Source organism: Pochonia chlamydosporia, chromosome 2, assembly GCF_001653235.2.
Source record: "Pochonia chlamydosporia 170 chromosome 2, whole genome shotgun sequence".
NCBI classification, from domain to species: domain Eukaryota; kingdom Fungi; phylum Ascomycota; class Sordariomycetes; order Hypocreales; family Clavicipitaceae; genus Pochonia; species Pochonia chlamydosporia.
In genome coordinates this window covers 3,440,495-3,458,579 of record NC_035791.1, presented here as the reverse complement: position 1 = coordinate 3,458,579, position 18,085 = coordinate 3,440,495, and the positions used below count along the sequence as shown (strand labels likewise).

Genomic DNA, 18,085 nt, shown 5'->3' with positions numbered 1-18,085 from the left:
GATGAGGTTATGATAGATTGAATGTGACATTTAGGTACCGGGAGTGTCGGGTTCCTGATGTAATATCCTTGGCATGCTCTGTGTTCTGTTCGATCTCAGCGGGCGGCTTCGATTACTCTCGACGCTGCTCCGAGTGATATGCTTACCAGAAATTCCCTATAGCTAGTTTGGGCTCAGTTCCTCATTATAGTGTACTTTGTTTGTATCATGTCGCATAACCGGCCTAGAAGTGAAAGTTGATGTGATTTGTATTTTGCGCTAGTTCTTGGTATTCCCCAACCCAAACCCGAAGCAAAGCCAATTTCCCATAAGTTTAACTCAATTAGGGTCAAATTAGGATATTCTGATCCCTGTTATTCCGCTGATATCTCATCTTGCAAGTATTTAGCTCCAAAGGCTCAGTGTAACGAATTGTTGAATCCCATCAAAACAACCTGTCCTCGGATTTAGGATTATGGTGGCCAAGCCAATATTGACCCGTGTTCTCGTGATTAAAAGGCGGCAGTTTTGTGCTGAAGATCCGTGTAATGATGAGTGTAATGATGTGTCTTAGCAATGAAAGGATATCTATAGCAAAAAAAGAGGTAAGAAACTCTGGCCGGCCATGGTCGTCTTCTCGTCTCTATGTGGCTCTCATTTGTAGTCCACAGTGACACATCCCATGGTTTGGCCATCAACTTCCAAGGAAAAAGTCATGACTGCAGACTGGAGAGAGACGACAAGATGAAAGTGCAAATCATAGCTGTTAGTTACATGAATTAGTAAAACGCACTGCGTTTTGGCCCCGGCACGAGGTAGGGGAACAACATACTATGGGACGCCTAGCAGGTCTGATGGAAATATTCAAGTTAGTGTACGGCTTAATTGATATAGGGCGAGAGCACTAACCTCTCTTCTGAATCATATGAGATTTTGACACGCTGGTAAGATCAGATCTTACAGAACAGGTTTCTCGCATCAGCTTCCCTGTGGAGGGATAGACCGGCGCCACGCTGCGTTTTTATGTTAATGGAAGGGCGCAGTGCTCCGATACAAAATGATACATACTTATGTCGGGATTGGTAAAGTGTGTCGTGGAATATGAGGTCCTCGCTAGTGTAGTCGTCTTCCAAGCTTCTAAAGAAAGGGAACTTGATCTTTTGGTCACGATGGATGTCGTCCCCCTTCTTTATGAACCATTCCATCTTTCAAGTTCAATGTTAGCTGCATCAGCCTTGGGGGCGCGATGACGGGCAGTAATCACCTTTAGTACGCCAATTGAGCCATCTCGGCGGACGCTTGTTGGTTGTCCGGCATCCTCGACCAAATCGTACGAAGCGCATGCACTTGTCCCGTAGTGCATAGTTGCCGAAGTACTGACTACGCAAGCTTGACCAGGGAGCTGTGAGAGAACAGAACCCCTGTTATAATCAGTCAGATAGTCCACGTAGCTTAAGTCTTTGAGCAAACTCACTTCACGATGGCAGCCCAAGCATCCTGGGGTTGAAGAACCTCAATACCCAAGAAATGGCTTTTGGCTCGCCTCATGAGGTAACGACTGCTGCCAAAACCGCCAACCAGCATGATGCCCTGTGCCCAGTCAGAAATATATTTTCTTCACTTTGGAAAAAACTGAACAGACGTACAGAAATCCCCATTTTCAGGCGTTTGAGTTTTATGGCCTGTACTTGGAGCTCTATGAGCCTCAGAATATCCTCGATAAGAGGGTCAAAAATCCGAAGGAGGTCCTCCCTGTTAGATGAAGTTAGTACACATCATATTAGCTACTAAAGACATGTTATTTCTTGCCCTGTCATTCTCCAAGTGCTCGATATGAGACCACTGGGAGGATCATCCTCAAGATTAGCCAAGGGAAAATTGATGAAATACTCTTCATCACGTTCGCCTTTGAAAGCCCGTTTGACTTCCTGGTCAAACTGCCTTTGGGCCATTGCCCACGCTTTGCTTTTTTTCAGAATGTACCACTGATCGTCCCCAACTAGATCATGAACAGCTTGAGCGAACCGTTGATTCAATCCCAGAGACCCAGCCATACCGCCTATAGTTGTATGAGAAGTCAGCGATCATTATCCTCCAGATATAACGTACCTGTTCCTGGGACCAGTTCTTTGACCCGTAGTTTTGGTATGATCTGTTCCACCTCGTATGAGATGAGGTCCACAGTTCCGCCGCCAGCATCGCAAACCACAAATGCGTCTCCTTTTTTAATGGAGAAATCAAGACTCTTGACGATATGTAGCGCGGCTGCCTCTGGCTCTTTAATGAGAGTTACTGGGTGAATTCCAGCAGACTTTGCAGCCTATCGAAGAATAATTGGATTCAGACTCGGGTTTCCAGCGAACCAAAATGACAACTTACCTGGAGAGTAGCATTCTTGGCGGCGTCAGACCAAACAGCTGGGACTGTAATGAAGTCAGACAGGCAGTCTCTAACAAAGAGACTAACTAGATCTTACCAGACACAACGAATTCTTTCGAGCACATGTCCATGTATGGTTTGGGCACAGTTTTAGAAATTTCGGCCAAGGCATGCTTATAGATTGCTCCAATAAAATCAGCAGCAATCTCAACCGGTGGCTTGGCAAGCTCTTTGAGATTTTTCTTGACATTGATCGACGGTAGGTATAGAGGTCTCGCTTGCTCTGGGTCAAGGAGAAGTTTGATGCCTGTAATGCCACTCTCAAGAGCATCTACAGATGCGCCCCATTTGAAATCTTCTGGTCGTTCTTCATCGTAAGCAATAATTGTGGGAATTTTGGGGGCCGAGATGCCACTATTTCCTACGATATGTGAGTACATTATGTTCATATTGAGAGCTGTATCTTACGAGTCTTAATTTCTGAGGGATACTACCTGGCCAATCCATGATTGCAGTTGGGTTGGTGTTTTTCTGGTTTGCAAAGCAATATGCAACACCAGAGTAGGTGGTCCCGAAGTCCAAAGCTATCACCAACAGCTCATCCGACTCTGAATGTTGACGTTTATGTTTTGGCGCCATGATGACGGATAGGATGGAATCTTGGAAGTATTGACTGAGGTGTGGATGTAAGGAACAATTGCATGAGCTTCAACTCATGAGCGTTTATCAAGGTAGGAGGTGAAGTTTGTTTAAGGAAGAAGAGAGCGGAGTTGACAATTTATACTAGGAGTCTGAGCAATGCCAGCCGTGAGCTGCTGGCACTTCAAACTTGGCAGCTGGCAGCCGGCAGCGTATGGTAACAGCTATAATTTATTCGTGTAAGTCACTTCTGATTCTTAATTTACTTCTCTTCTTTCCACCATCTACCAAGTCTCTGAAGCCTGCCGCTTCATTTGCTGGGAACACTCCAGCAGCGGTGAGACACGTTCAACCCAACACTTACCGACAAATACAAGCTTGGAATAACAGCTCACCATGGCGCCTATGGATCCCTCAGGCTCGTGCGAACAACTCCAGGGGCTTCAAGAATTTCTTGATAAGCCATGTCCTTCGGAAGAGAAGCAAGAACATTACGAAGGTCAAACTAGTTGTAAGACTGAAGAACCAAACAATCTCAAGCCTGGACACAAAATGGGCGGACATTTTAGCAAGGTTGACAAATCCAGCACCATGGGGCAGTCCCCAAGGTAATACAAAACCACCATACCAACTCATCTACACGACAGAAGCCTAACTGAGTGCACAGGACGATTCCAATATCAATGTCCAACATCAAGACATGGACCAAGAGATTCGCCATTTAAAGAATGAAGCTCAAAAGGCAGAGGCGTTACTTAGGTCACAAAGCGAGATGATCCAGGAGTTGCAAGAATCATGGAACAATTGCCAAGATGAAATCAAAATGCTCAAGAAGGAGAAGTTTGACCTACGAAGCATTATTTTGAGTAGTAATGGACCAGAACAAGTCTCTGACGATGAGATGAAGAGCTTGTTTGCTACAATTCGACAGAAAATCCAAGCCATCGCTCACAGCAACGCTCTTGACCTTGAACGGAATGTCGCATTGCTTTCGGCGCAGAATGCGAACTGGTATCGGTTTTACGAATCTTGGAATCACATTTCGCTTACCGACCGCAGTTTGAAGATGCGCGGGAAAATATTTGAAATACTTTGTGACCAAATCCTGAAAAAGAAACTGTTCGGTATCTCCCCAGTCGGGGATTCTGGTCTTAAGCAAATTGAACTTTCACTTGAAAAGCTGGAAAAATTGATGAGGAAGGAAAAAGGTTAGTTGTAAATCACCCTTGAGCCTGCACCATGAGTTACCTCTAAAAAAAAACAACCTTCAGTTCCCGACGATACCATCACAGACTGGAGGCTCTCTACGATGAAGGCGATTGATGAGACCAAGATTGCACACACCTGCCCTTGCCCCGCTGCGCATGGTATTTGGGCAATTTTTCAGTGCCTTCTCCGTAAAGAGACCGACTATTCAGCCACTGACAAGCTTAGCAATGAGGTCGTTCAGTTATGCAAAGACGCGTATTATCTGCGAAGCATGATGAGAGGGTCTAAAGACAGGTATCGTTGTGAGTTATTTCGCTCCGGTGCCAATTTTCATGACTTTGAAACATATTTGGAGGTTTGTGGCGTGGAACACGGAGGTAATGCATCCAGCATTATTGCGTTTGTAGTCTCTGGAGCTTTGGTGAAGCAGCCTCAGAATGCCAACGAGCAAGCGATTGTTCTGGAGCCTGCCCACGTGGTTGTCCGTCAAGCTTAAGTTACAATGACATTGAGAACATCACCTCTAGATCGTCACTCCTGAGTGATATCTCCAGGGGGATATAGGCCCTCTTTGCTTCTGAGTTATCTGGCCGGTAAATGGCGACCGAGAACGGCGGAATACGAGACACATAGCTACACAATATTAAAGATGTGAAATGTGGTTTGATTGGGTTCATAGAGAGATATCATGATACGCAAGGGCTGGCATTAAGACGTTTAGAGACTGACCTTGTAGCTACTGCTTGTTACACAGTCAGGTGAATACATGTTATTGCTACTTCAAAGTCAGGACCATACATCCGGATGAGTGTATATATGTCACACCCAGCATTGCTGCAACATTTTTGCAACTTCCAGGTTTTCGGGATCCTTTTGGGCTTCACTTTATTCAATGAAGATACCGGAGTCTAGTGTGGTGATGTACCAAGCTTATACCCTTCTCGTTGCTACACCAATTCGAAAGACGTAGGTCAGCTGCTGCAGTTTAAGATGAACTGGTCTACGGCTAAGTATACACTAGGATATTACGGCACGATCTGGACTTGCTATGTAAGCTAAAACTCATATAATGCGAGGCTAACAGCATTTAACTGGCCAGAAGCACGGACATACTCCTACTCTGAGTTGTGTACTGTGATATAGTGCATGTCCGGTCACAGTGTTTGGCCTCAGACTCCATTGCACCACACTCTGACCGCAGGAGCAGGCACAAAGAGTTGCACCTATATCTCACCACAAAAAAAGTACTTCATACCATCTTCTGCCAGCGAATACACAATCTCTCCAAGAAAGGTGATAGACACCCACGCCACCCACACACACCACTCCTCATAACACGCACACGCCCCAACCTTAATCTTCAGCAATAAAATCAAGTTGTACTTCGACATCACACCAATATCTCGATGCACTTGGCACCCTCTACAGCCAACAAATCAGTGGATCTACCCGGAGCTCATGTCCGGCCGTTGTGGAAGCAGCCGTTGCAATTCTGGAGACGCAACGGTTCATTGACGTCAGCGGGGCAACGACTTGGCGATCATGAAAACGTCACAAACGGTTTGGAAAAAGATGGAAATATGTCGTCATATCCTTCTAGGACCTATGTCTATAAAATAAATAACAAGCTAAAGCGGATGAAGCTTGTTTGTTCCTACAATCACACGTGCTTCTGACACCCATCATAAACAACCATGTAAGTCATCACGAGACTAATTTGCCAACACCACACTAATGCAAAGCGTATATAGACAACACACACAACTTCTCATCAAAGAATACAAAATGCCCGAATCTAAAGCTGACAAGATTGCCGAGGTGCAAGCCAACCTTCCTCTTCCTGAGCAGCCACCCACCGCTTCAGACTGGCAATCAGCGGATGCGAGAAACGTCAATGTTGGCTCCGGCGGGACAGAAGCATCAATTGGAACGGATAAGGGTGCTGAGGCGGGATTGAGAGGGCCGGCTACGAAGGGTGAGGGAATGGATATGAGTGGTATTGGAAGAAAGGATACGAAATAGAGTCATGTTGGGATGATGATAATTTTGGTAGGGAATACAATCCGTTAAATTGAATTGCAACAAACTGTGTATTGTGAGTGAATATTGGACCATGTGAAAATGAATCACCATTATAATTCAAAGTCAATTCATGAAGGATTCTTTTTGACGTGCTGTACAAACAAGAAGTACTCCGTATACCATATTGAGTTGTGGTAGCACGACCATCCACTTCACATTCACAGCGTCCTTCAGGACTACATTCACAGGTCCCAGCTTCATCATATAACCCCCAAGACCATTCATCCGTAGCAGTTGCTAGACTTTCCATTGATCACATCACACAACAATGTCTCCTCAGTCTCTTCCTTGGAATCTCTGTATTCATAGTATATACCATAGGTACCTAGGTAGATACTTCGAGGCTCCGTTTGCTGCGTTTCAATCCCCAACACCTGATTGGCCAGCCAACCAAGCTCCAACCCACATCAAGCTCTGCGAAAGAAAACCATCCCACCTTCAGCACACAAGCCCACTTCATGACCCTCAATCATACAATCGTTCAACTCAATTCTTTCCTGCCTTACGTCTCAACTTCCAACCCAATTTACTTCAGTTCATGCTCCGCCGCCTCATCACAACCATGGCCGAATCCGCACCAAAACGCCTCAAAACCGGCCCCAAAATCGGCACCCACAACGGCCACTTCCACGCCGACGAAGCCCTCGCCGTGCACATGCTCCGCATGCTCCCAACCTACCACGACTCGGAGCTCGTCCGCACGCGCGACCCAAAGCTCCTCGAGACGTGCCACACGGTAGTCGACGTAGGCGGCGAGTACGACGCCCAGCGCAACCGCTACGACCACCACCAGCGCGGCTTCACGACCACCTTTCCCGGCCGCAACACGAAGCTCTCCAGCGCGGGCCTCGTCTTCAAGCACTTTGGCAAGGCGATTGTCGCCCAGAAACTCGGCAAGGATGTGAAGGAAGATGCACCCGAGGTGGAACTGCTACATAACAAGCTGTACGAGAGCTTTATCGAGGCGCTGGATGCGCACGACAATGGAATCAGCGTGTACGACCCTGCTGGTGTTTCTGCCGCGGGGCTGGAGAAGCGGTACAGCGAGGGGGGGTTTACCCTTGGCGCTGTTGTGGGAAGATTGAATCCCAATTGGAACGATGAGAAGCCCAGTGATCCTGTGAAGGCGCAGGAGGCAGAAGACGCCAAGTTTGAGAAGGCTAGTCTGCGTATTGGAGAGGAGTTTGAGCGCGACCTGGACTATTATACGTCTGCGTGGCTGCCGGCCCGGTCTATTGTCCAGGAAGCGTTTAACAAGAGGACCGAGTTTGACCCTGAGGGAAGGGTGCTTGTTTTCGAGGGCCAGAGCGTACCCTGGAAGGACCATCTGTACACCTTGGAGGACGGGAAGCCTACAGTTCTGTATGTCTTGTACCCGGAGTCTACGGCGGCAGGCGCAAAATGGAGAATTCAGTGTGTCCCAGAGTCAAAGGATAGCTTTGTAAGTCGCAAGCCCTTGCCTGAGGCGTGGAGGGGCTTCCGCGACGAGGAGTTGGATGGCATTTCGGGCATTGGAGGTTGTGTGTTTGTCCATGCGGCGGGCTTCATTGGTGGGAATAAGACCTTTGAGGGTGCAAAGGAGATGGCTGTCAAGGCGTTGGCGTAGCATCAATCTCAAGATCAATGAATCAATAACAGGTAAAATGGCGAAATTGTGTGTGTACATGGTGAATTGTGATTTTGGTCAAATTTGATTCATAACTTCGTAAATTAACACGTACATAGTTGTGGCTAGGTTGACCCCGAGTCGATGAAACGAATGACCAGCGATGTGAGCCAACTCGGCTCACACGCAGCGCCTGAACCGGATCAAAACATACAAGCTGCCACTAAGACAATTGCTCAAGTTCTCTGTGCACCGTGACAATCTACCCTCAGACGTTAAAGGCTCCCTGAGACGAACACAACATCAACGGACAACATACACATCAAATACCTCAACCATATTTTAAACTTGCGGGGCGAAGCAACGGGCAAAAGGTCATGTTTTCGACTTTTTTTCTGCTTTCTCGACTTCTTGATATCCTCATGATCGGAAACGAAATCCGGCGGTTGGCACCTGTGCCAGAACCCAACGCCAACTCTGCGAACCTATGTGTGCGAAACTAACAAAGAAAATGACCAGACTTAGAAACATGATAGAAGAAAGTAAAAGCTAGTCGTGTCGTCTCAGACGCAGTACTGCGTTAAAATAAAAGTCATCTTCATCTTACGTACACACCCCCTCATTGTTGCCTTTTCGTAAATGGTGCGACTATTTGCGTCAGAAGCTATCGCCGAATAGGAATACCCTCATTGGACTGTAGCGGCGCCGAAGTAACTGATGTATTTTCCTTATCGGTAGATGACGTTGTGCCATCGCCCGTGCTAGAACTCTCCTCTGCGCTGGTTTCGCGATTCAAGAAGCTGCTCTCCTTGACTGGGCTGCCCGCTTGAATGCCCGCAATTGAGCCATGATGGCCGTGCTTTGGAATGCTCGCTCCGTTGTTAATGGGGGACGACAGATGGGGGATGTTTTCGGGAACGGGATGCTGAGAGCCGACAGCGCCTGCGTCTACACCATCGCCTTTTCCGGCTTTGGACATGGCATAATCGCCCGAATCGAAGTATTTTCGGTCCTTGAGATGTTTCGCAAAGTGATCGGATCGAGAGGGGAGTTTGCCGTATAGTCGGAAGAGTCGCTGCTCCTCAGGGGAGAGGGACTATAGAGGATGAGTTGTCAGCAAATTGATACCGGCGACATGGCGAGTATGAAAGGGTAGCTCAAGGTTATTTGTAGTTGATTGCAAGACTCTCGTGCCATCTTTTGCAAAGCCGACAAATAAAGTCATGTTATGACAGGGTGGTCAGAGGAGACGTCATCTTGGAGAGAAAGAATCGTGATCGTGACCCGATTGCTCCGCTAGTTCTTACCTTGACATCAACCTTGTTTTTCTGATGAGGGTTCATGGTTGAAACCGTTAACCGTTTGGGTTGGATATTCTATACGGCTCGGTGGTTGCAGATGTTGTGTTGTTGAAACCGCACAGTCGGCGGGGTTCGTCAAGTTTGCAGTGACGGTTAACAGTAGCGCCTGATAGCTACCAAGCCGTCGAAAGCAACGGCCGTACTCGCTTCAAGAGTCCAACAAAATAACTTGCCAAACGGATGGAATGCGTCGTGGGAGTTTTCGATTGAGATGTATGGCCTTGATGTTATCTATCGGGATGGAGGGTCGGTGATATGCCGAGAGGGGAGATCGTTTTTGGTGGTGTGGTCTAGTGTTGATTCGCCAGACCAGACACATCGAGTTGTGGTTGGGCAGCACCAGAGAGAGCACTTGAGCAGTCACCGTCACCGTGGTGTGGTGTGGGTTCAAGCTTGGTTTGGCCTGGTTTGTTTTGCTGCGTGTGAAGGAGGTGGCGGGGTTGGCAACTTGGTATGCTGTCATGGGCAGGAGCTATGGAGGGCCACATTGGAGAGACACTGACAGAGCACAAAGAGCAGGAGCCAAGCACCAGATGGCAAAGCATAGGATGAGGAAAGAGCAACAGAGAGCATTACATACATACAACACCAGACATCCATCGACTTCGAATTTCCCCCACTTGGCTGGTAACTTTGTGACGATGACCACCAACCGCTCCCTACTCCGTGTTTCGTTCAAGCCACCAGGCTAGGCGAAGCCTCAGAAGCTTCCCGCTCCAAGGTTTATCACTCCCACTCCAAGTCATCAGACCATTGACCACTCGCAGACAAGACGATGCTTTTAGCCAAGCCAAGAATGTTGCGACCGAGTCATGTCCTCACAGTCTTGGGTTGCTGCTTCATGACCCAGTGCTTCATTGGCAGCGTTCAGCTGCGTCGTTGACGACTGTTGTTTACTTTCCCATTCAAGATCCAGGGACACGACACAGTGCAACCAGACCTCAGTATTGTAATCCGGGACTTCCAGGCAGCAGGGTGTCGAACCCATCGGCAATCAGCCCAGGCAGCAAGCCCACTCAGAGCCGACCAACACGTGCGCTGTGGACAACATCAGCAGCTTTGTATGAATTGGTGTATTCATTGCATTGCGGAGAATTACAGTAGAAGCCTACTAGTCACTATATTGGTGTCGTGGGAGGACGACACACTCAAAAACAAGGCAATGCAACATGCAAGCCGCCCATCGCATCGCCGAAAGGGTCTCACAGCTAGCTACCTAACTCTAGCCTCTGTCTGCCCGCCCCTTTTTAGAGAGCCAGACTTTCATTTCACGCATCTTGTGACAAGTTTGCCCAAGCCTAGTCGCCTCTGAGAATTTTCCTTATATTGGAATGGGTACCTCGACTATTGTTGAGGCACCATTTACGGAATACTTTTCGGTTGGTTCTATAGCCCATCAATCGCATTTGAGATGGCGACATATTCTGAAGCATCAAAAATACGTTCAAGCCTGAGGACAGGCGGTATTGGCGGCTGTCAGAAAGAACGACCATATATTACCAAGCCCATGCCAATACATGAATGAATGATGTGTTTGTTCTATTTGTTCTTTCAGGGTAGGATTTCGTGCCTTTACCGTGAACCACGAGTTCTCTCAGCGGTCCTACTCTTATCCATAGTCCCACTTGTGGTCTGATTCGATTCTTATACTGTATCTTGTACAAGGTCGCATCATTTGCCGGCTCGCCAAATGCCGAAAGAGAATCGAACAAGAGGGGCAAAGAACACAGGGAAAAGCTGCTGCGCCAATCTAGAACCGCGAAAGCAGATTTATCTTGGCCGAGTCGGGAATAGCAGAGCCTTATTGCGAGAGTTTGGGCAAGTTCTGCCATGGCTTGCAGTCGATAGGGTCGACTGGATGAAGAGAGCTTAGGTCCGTCCCATGGACGGTGATATTGCGGGGTTCGGGACATCAACAGACAAACGCGGAATCCAAACTCACCTAAACGACGAACCATTCGGCATCTCCCCAGCCCCAGGCCTGGGTCGCCTGGGTCCTGGCCCCGTGTGGAGGGGAAGTCGTCCTACGGACTCTGGAGTAACTGTGTTCAAGAAGAAGAGCGAGCGTTTCCTCAGGCCATTGTCATGCCATGCGGGTTGGAGGGTGCCCAGGGCATCTGATGAAATGCAGTAGATTCAAGAATTGTCAAGTACAGTAATATTTTGCTGTAAGAAAAATAGGGAAAGGAAACCCAAAGACGCACCACAGCGTTGCATGGTTCACTGACAGCACCACCCTCTTGTGGTGTCAATCACGACATCGTGACAAGAAGAGGTGCATACAATTGCGACATCGGTCCGTCGGGCACACCGTCAAGGATGATGTAAACGGGATCTATACCCGGTGTCGTGTCGCAAGTCTTTGATTTGTATGTGCAGCATGACTGTCTGATTTTACGACAGGATGCTGTAAGTACAGTACATACAGCGGGCAACTCAAAGACATGATGTAGAATTAAATGGTGAAACCAGTTCATCACTTGCATCATCACTGTCTGGTCAAGCAAAAACAAGAACCCTTCCTTGCCTCGGCCAAACATCGAACAGAGACTAGTCCCTGGTCTGTGTTACTTTTCGGACCTGAAGGGAGACAGAGACAGCAACAGAGGCAGACATCAGGCCTTCATATGACGTGCTTTTTCATGCTTCCTGTTGGCAGGCCGTCTCTGATTGCATGGTACGTTGGTATCGCCGGCAAGACAACCTTCAACATCCGATACGCCTCATTTTTGGCGTCACATAAATCCAGCCGTTCTTCTGTCGTACCTGGATTTGAACCCCGTTATACCTGAATTCTCCTGTTATCCAACCAGATCCAAACCCCTGTGTCGACAATTCTTTGACTAAATATGGCGAGCTAGTTTGCACAGTAACTGGGGCAAACCGGGCTTTGGATTTCTAAGCATCCGCCAAATCTGTCAGCACTGAGCTGAGCCCTTTTGGCTCCCAATTGCGGCATTGTGGACTCTGTGGACTTTGTGGACTGAAGAGTCCAGACTTGTGGAGCTCCATTGCCATTGACCTCCTCCAATCCAATCCAAGTCCGTCCGACTTGAGCTTTTGGTCTGCGAAGGGCGGGCGGCACCTCGCGAGATATTATTAGCCTTTTTTTCTTTTCTCTCTTTCTTTTCCTTGCCGTTTCGGCTCGTCGCTCAGATTATCAGACCGGGCATTGGAAGTCGATTTTGATATCGCCATCGACTTGGACTTCTCCATCGGAGCCCGACAGCACAGACCCGTGGTTCCGTCTCGGCCATCTCGGCCATCACGGCCAAGCAACCAACCCGTCTTGTATGCCGGTGCAACAGATAAGATTTTCTCTGAGCTGATGTGATCGGAGTGGGACACTTACTTTTGCGGGGACTAAAGAGAGAATCTCATGCTCCTTTTCGACATTTTTCAGGCCTCAAAATAGATGAAGCGTCCAATCTCTGTGGTTCAGAGATAATCAATCCGGGACCCCAATCGCAAAACTCTGCAACATACCAACTGAACTGTTGCAGCCACAAGCGCATGCATAACAAGAGGCGTTGCATCTGCCACAGCACCAACATCAACATCAACATCACGCTACCATTACCTCGGCAATTCATAGGCATTCATTCAAACATCTCAACTCCGGGAATCGTGCAGTTGGCCCCCTCAAAATCTTGTCACCATGGGTCTTTTGTAAGTCTCCAATCGGAACATCGGCATCATGGCTGTGTGAGTGACGACACTAACACGGGAATACCAGGGCGCTGGGAACTGCGCTGGAATGGCCGGAGGCAAAGAAGCGAGCCGACCAGGTTCGAGAATGGGGAATCAAAGTATGTTGTGCCTTCGGTGTACATACTCTGAGTATAACAGCCTTGAAACTAACAGTTCTGACCAGCAACTTCTTGAGATATGGAACAAGGCCAAGGGGAAGGAGCGAGATGCCATGTTATGGGGTGATGAGGTAATATTGTCCAAATCGCACGCCATGCCATATCCGCTTTCACTAGTACTAACTAACTCTTTCCAAGGTCGAGTACTTGGTCGTCACATATACCAAGGATGAAGAAAAGGTCCTGCTGTCTCTAAGACAAGCCCAGATTCTAGAAGCTTTGGCTACTGATAAGGAACTAGCCAAAGAAGGCTGTGTGCCTGCTCTTCAAGATGGACCTGTGCAGAAGTCCAAGTAAGTATACGCAATACGCAGAATTTGCAAACGCACCATGTTAACGTTTGCGTCTTTGTTTGCCGTACAGAACTCACCCGTTGCCGGTCTTTCATCCAGAGTTTGGCCGTTTCATGCTTGAAGCGACGCCGGGCAAACCATGGGGCATCGGCTTTAAGGAACTGCTCGATGTTGAGCCTGATATGAAGCTCCGTCGCAAGATCGCCAAAGACCACATGTTGTCCAACGAGCATCCCATTACTCTGACGACGTTCCCACAAATAGGAATTCCTGGACAGTTCACCGACCCTTATTATCCTCCATCCGGATCAAAACTTCGGTCACAATTTGTTCCCGATGAGATTGCCAATCCTCATATTAGATTCCCGACCCTGGCTGCCAATATCAGATGGCGCCGTGGCCGCAAGGTACAGGTCAATGTGCCTGTGTTCCACGACAAGAACACTCCTACCCCTTGGAAAGACCCAACCGTCAACTATGACCTTCACAATTGGCCGGAGGATGATGATGTACGCAACGGTGCTTCTCCCGACGACTTTATCCACATGGATGCCATGGCATTTGGCATGGGCAGCTGCTGTCTTCAGATCACCTTTCAAGCCAAGAATATCACTGAAGGCAGACAAATGTACGACCAGCTCAGCCCCCTGGGTCCGATCATGCTAGCCTTGACTGCCGCCACACCAATCTACAAAGGCTTCCTGGCCAACACCGACGTCCGATGGAACCAGATTAGCCGCGCGGTCGACTGTAGAACACCCGAGGAGTTAGGAGAAAAGGTATGTGCCCAGCACATGTGTAATGAAGAACCAAACCAACTAACCATTTTGACTAAATAGCCTCTTAAAAATGATCGGTGGAGGATACCCAAGTCGCGATATGCTTCCAACTCGACATACATCTCAACAGATCCCAGACTGCGGCCAGAATACATGGACCCCGACCTAGTCATCGACCCCAAGATCAAGGCCAAACTAATGGAAGGCGGAATGGACGACCTTCTCGCCACCCACTTCGCCCACCTATTCATCCGTGATCCCATCGTCATCTTCGAGGAAGACCTCCAGGAGCTCGACCTCAACAAAACAGACCACTTTGAGAACATCCAATCCACCAACTGGCAACACATGCGGTTCAAGCCCCCGCCCGCCGAAAACAACATCGGCTGGCGCGTAGAGTTCCGCCCCATGGAAATCCAAGTCACCGACTTCGAAAACGCCGCCTTCTCCGTCTTCATGGTCCTCGTCACCCGCGCCATGCTCTCCTTCGACCTCAACTTCTACATCCCCATCAAAAAGGTCGACGAGAACATGGAGCGCGCCCACGCCGTCGACGCCGTCCTCCGCGAAAAGTTCTACTTCCGCAAGAACCCCTTCCCCCTGCGTCCCTCCCGCGCCAACACCGTCTTCGGCGACGAATCCCGCCCCGGCTCTGCCATGCCCAGCCGCTGCGGCTCCCCCGGCCTCCCTGTCGACGAGGAGTACGGCGAAATGACCATTGACGAAATCATCAATGGCTCCGCGGACGGCGACTTCCCCGGTCTTATCCCCATTGTGGAGAGCTACCTCGACAGCGTGAACGTCGATGTCGAAACTCGCTGCCAGCTAGCTACCTACCTCTCCTTGATTAGCAAGCGTGCGAGCGGCGAGCTCGACACCACAGCTCGGTGGATTAGGAACTTTGTCGATGCGCACCCACGGTATAAGCATGACAGTGTGGTAGACGACGTCATTACGCATGATCTTATTGGGGCCGTTCTCGCGATAGGAGAGCGAGAGAGTGCGAATAGGAACTTTGCTGGTCTTGGGATCCATGGCCTGCCTAGGCTGCTGGGTGGTTTTAGAGGCGGGTGTGGGCAGGATGCCGTGACGAATGGGGAGAACGGCAACGGCAATGGTAATGGCGACTTGGTTTCTGGTGCGGTTGAGGAGAATGGCTCGCGAAAGAGGAAGAGTGAGTGGTTGGACGTGGAGCAAGATAGGAAAGAGTAACCACGTTTCTGGCATTATGTTTGGAGAGGATATCCCATACACTGGGCATTACATAGCTGACCATACAGGCTGTATATATTGCACAAAATTACCCTGGCAGTATCTGCATGTTGCTGGCAAAGACGATAGCCATCAATACACGGGTTCAATGCTTGTCTTTCGGGAAGAGGGTTCCAATATACAGGACATGAGGAGTCAGGGGTTGATGTTTTATCATGGATAAAATGCAATTCTTGGATGATGATGCTGAGGAGGAGGTAGGCAAGGCGTACCTGATTTGAGTATGTGATACTCACTGTTTTATACAACAGAGTGCGTTGTTCCCTGCGTTTTATATTCAAGATATCACGTCACCGAAGGGATATTCTGGATAACCCGTGTATAGATCTACTTTGGCAAAACCCTCGATGCCCAACACTGCCCATGACACATGCGTAGTGTAAGTAATGCCAACTGGGCGATTAGCGTTCCATTTGCTGAGGGTATTGACACAATGAAGCAACTCCCAGAGCCAGAGAGACCATATTCGCACACACCGCAATAGTCTGGAGGAGCATCGTATTCATAGGAACAGCTCCCATGCGTCACAATGATCTGCAAACTCTTCATGAAGAGATATCCCCTTAGCCAGCTGTCCCATACCAACAGATTGCAAACATGGCCATGACCTACCCATCCTCGCCCCATTCGTATGCAATGCCTGACAACAGTGCATGCTCGCGCGCGAAATCCCTCACCTAGCCCACGTAATAAGCGGAGAAATATTTGCAGAGGCAGCAATCACAACTAGAAGGCCAAGCCTTTTGCTCAAGTCAAGCTTTTGTTCCCTTGCGTTGTGGGGGGGTCGTGAGCCACAAAGTTGCAACGCTTTGATCAAATTGACCGACGCTACGAACGCACTAATTTCCTTCTAGAACCGCTCCTTATCCAAGAGCATAATCATAGCTAGATGGACTCCCCCTCATGGAAAGTCGTCTTTGATTGCTGGCCGAGTTACATAATTCTCTTCAGTCACAGCTAAAAGGGTGCGGCTGTGCCGAAAATTACCTGTCATCATGCAAGTCATGCTTGCCTTCACCATATTCCTTTCCGCAGCCATGCTGCAAGAGACGCCCTTGGGATGGACACAATCAGCAATTTGAGAGCAACTCTGCTTCGCCAAGGTATATCTGCTGCTCCAGGGGATGAGTCAGTGAATGTAGAGTGGTAATGAGGGTCATAAACATTCGACTCATGCTAAGCGAAGAGGGAGTCGCCACTCCACAAGGTTGGTCGCCTCAGCTGATGCTCCAGCAAGTTTGTCTGTTCAAGGGGGTTCGTGCGTGTGTGACGACGACTCAGTTTCTTTCTGCGGTTCATGTTGGCTGGAATGGCTGCGTGTGCTCCATGCACCATGGCTGAAAAATCGCGGGACACAGATTGCTCCGGTAGCCTCATCGGATGGGTTTGGTAATGGTCTTGGTAGGTACTACGAGTCGTGAACAAGACATCTTTGCACCCACCAGTCAGAATAGGGACTCACTGTGAGACATGTGAGATAGGAGTGGGATTGGACATCCCATTCCCATGAAGAGCAGGTTGCTTTTGCGCGTCTCCTTTCCCAAGATCCGACTGTTTTGCTTTTTCTCTTGATCAATCTGTGCTCCATTGACCAGAAACGGCCCTGTCAGGTCATGGCCCGAAAAAAAAAAGAGATGGAGTCAATTACCTGGCCTACGCCGTGCATTGGGGGTATGTTCTCTCCGCTCGGACCAACCTGATGGAGGATAGGCCGCTGGCAAGGCATTGGGCATCGCCAAGGAGCAGCAATACAAGCCGATTCCGTGGCTGAGAGATGCCCTGGTACTCCGCTCCATAAGAATTAGGTCCAGTCCTGTCACAAGGTACTCCATAGGTGGCTGCGTGCTCTGTTTGGATGGTAGAAAGTATTTAACAAGCCGTCCAACCTGATGCAGCCTGCTCGCGTATCATCCAGCGCAGAGCACGCGGCAGCCAGTGAACTGTCGCGCGGTAGGACTGAGATTACCTCTCCCCCAGCCCACACAGGCAAAGGTCTGACAGGGCTGGTATTGAGCATCGGATCGCTTGTTGGAGCTGCACCAGGTACTCAAGCCACCCCCTACGCCCCCTCCCTCTTCTCCTGTGCTTTGCTTTTGTCTTCTCTCCACACCAAGGATCGGCCCACGGTGGCTGGGTAGTAGGGGTGAGATATGAGAAGGAGATCAGATCTGGCGATCGACAGAAACGACGCTAGACCGTATTAGGAAGCCAGCCTGTCCCTGTTGCTCAGAAAACGCTGGAATCAAATTGTCAACTATAATGAAAGTATGAGCAACAGCAAGCAACATTGAAATATTACCGGTCATTCCACTTGGTCCGGCACATCACCTTGACGCCATGTGTTTATTATCCCGATGCATGAGCTTGGGTTGGCCCTAGGTAACAATTGGTTGAAACTTTAGAAAGCCACCACTGGCATTTCGCGCAGTATGTTTGACGGCCGTTTGGTGAAGGCGGTGCCCGACCGGGCGAGCGAGAAAAAATCAGTTGCTCCTTTTCCAGTCCGCGAGAGCATCGCATTCTGGTAGAAACGAATCCCTAAGAACCCAGAAGACAGTCTTGGTTGGGACAGGCGCTGGACAACAGACCGAATATCGCAAATGATGGCAACGTATTG

The 18,085-nt window shown here is 49.0% G+C and overlaps 7 protein-coding genes across 7 annotated transcripts; 4 read left to right on the top strand and 3 right to left on the bottom strand.

Moving 5' to 3' along the window:
• Positions 1-633: 633 nt before the first annotated feature.
• Positions 634-2,807, bottom strand: VFPPC_03140 (Hsp70 family protein; the record flags this gene model as incomplete). Its single annotated transcript, XM_018282677.1, has 11 exons — positions 634-742; positions 812-830; positions 889-992; positions 1,048-1,184; positions 1,244-1,400; positions 1,454-1,569; positions 1,626-1,731; positions 1,870-2,038; positions 2,089-2,299; positions 2,359-2,402; positions 2,456-2,807. The coding sequence occupies 11 exons, from the start codon at positions 2,805-2,807 to the stop codon at positions 634-636; spliced, it is 1,524 nt and encodes a 507-aa protein (XP_018147245.1).
• Positions 2,808-3,393: 586 nt separating this feature from the next.
• On the top strand, positions 3,394-4,702 carry VFPPC_03139 (hypothetical protein; the record flags this gene model as incomplete). Its single annotated transcript, XM_018282676.1, has 3 exons — positions 3,394-3,570; positions 3,665-4,205; positions 4,269-4,702. The coding sequence occupies 3 exons, from the start codon at positions 3,394-3,396 to the stop codon at positions 4,700-4,702; spliced, it is 1,152 nt and encodes a 383-aa protein (XP_018147244.1).
• Positions 4,703-6,850: 2,148 nt separating this feature from the next.
• On the top strand, positions 6,851-7,894 carry VFPPC_03137 (hypothetical protein; the record flags this gene model as incomplete). The annotated part of the gene is made up of 1 exon (XM_018282675.1): positions 6,851-7,894. One exon carries the CDS (start codon positions 6,851-6,853, stop codon positions 7,892-7,894), a length of 1,044 nt encoding a protein of 347 aa, XP_018147243.1.
• A 664-nt stretch (positions 7,895-8,558) lies between these two features.
• On the bottom strand, positions 8,559-9,237 carry VFPPC_13398 (cAMP-regulated phosphoprotein family protein Igo1; the record flags this gene model as incomplete). The annotated part of the gene is made up of 2 exons (XM_018291175.1): positions 8,559-8,990; positions 9,202-9,237. The coding sequence occupies 2 exons, from the start codon at positions 9,235-9,237 to the stop codon at positions 8,559-8,561; spliced, it is 468 nt and encodes a 155-aa protein (XP_018147242.1).
• Positions 9,238-10,751: 1,514 nt separating this feature from the next.
• On the bottom strand, positions 10,752-11,087 carry VFPPC_17531 (hypothetical protein; the record flags this gene model as incomplete). The annotated part of the gene is made up of 1 exon (XM_022429231.1): positions 10,752-11,087. The coding sequence occupies one exon, from the start codon at positions 11,085-11,087 to the stop codon at positions 10,752-10,754; it is 336 nt and encodes a 111-aa protein (XP_022285742.1).
• Positions 11,088-11,714: 627 nt separating this feature from the next.
• On the top strand, positions 11,715-12,047 carry VFPPC_15610 (hypothetical protein; the record flags this gene model as incomplete). The annotated part of the gene is made up of 1 exon (XM_018293363.1): positions 11,715-12,047. The coding sequence occupies one exon, from the start codon at positions 11,715-11,717 to the stop codon at positions 12,045-12,047; it is 333 nt and encodes a 110-aa protein (XP_018147240.1).
• An 866-nt stretch (positions 12,048-12,913) lies between these two features.
• Positions 12,914-15,408, top strand: VFPPC_03136 (glutamate--cysteine ligase; the record flags this gene model as incomplete). The annotated part of the gene is made up of 6 exons (XM_018282674.1): positions 12,914-12,924; positions 12,992-13,064; positions 13,130-13,195; positions 13,263-13,417; positions 13,488-14,196; positions 14,257-15,408. The coding sequence occupies 6 exons, from the start codon at positions 12,914-12,916 to the stop codon at positions 15,406-15,408; spliced, it is 2,166 nt and encodes a 721-aa protein (XP_018147239.1).
• Positions 15,409-18,085: the final 2,677 nt, after the last annotated feature.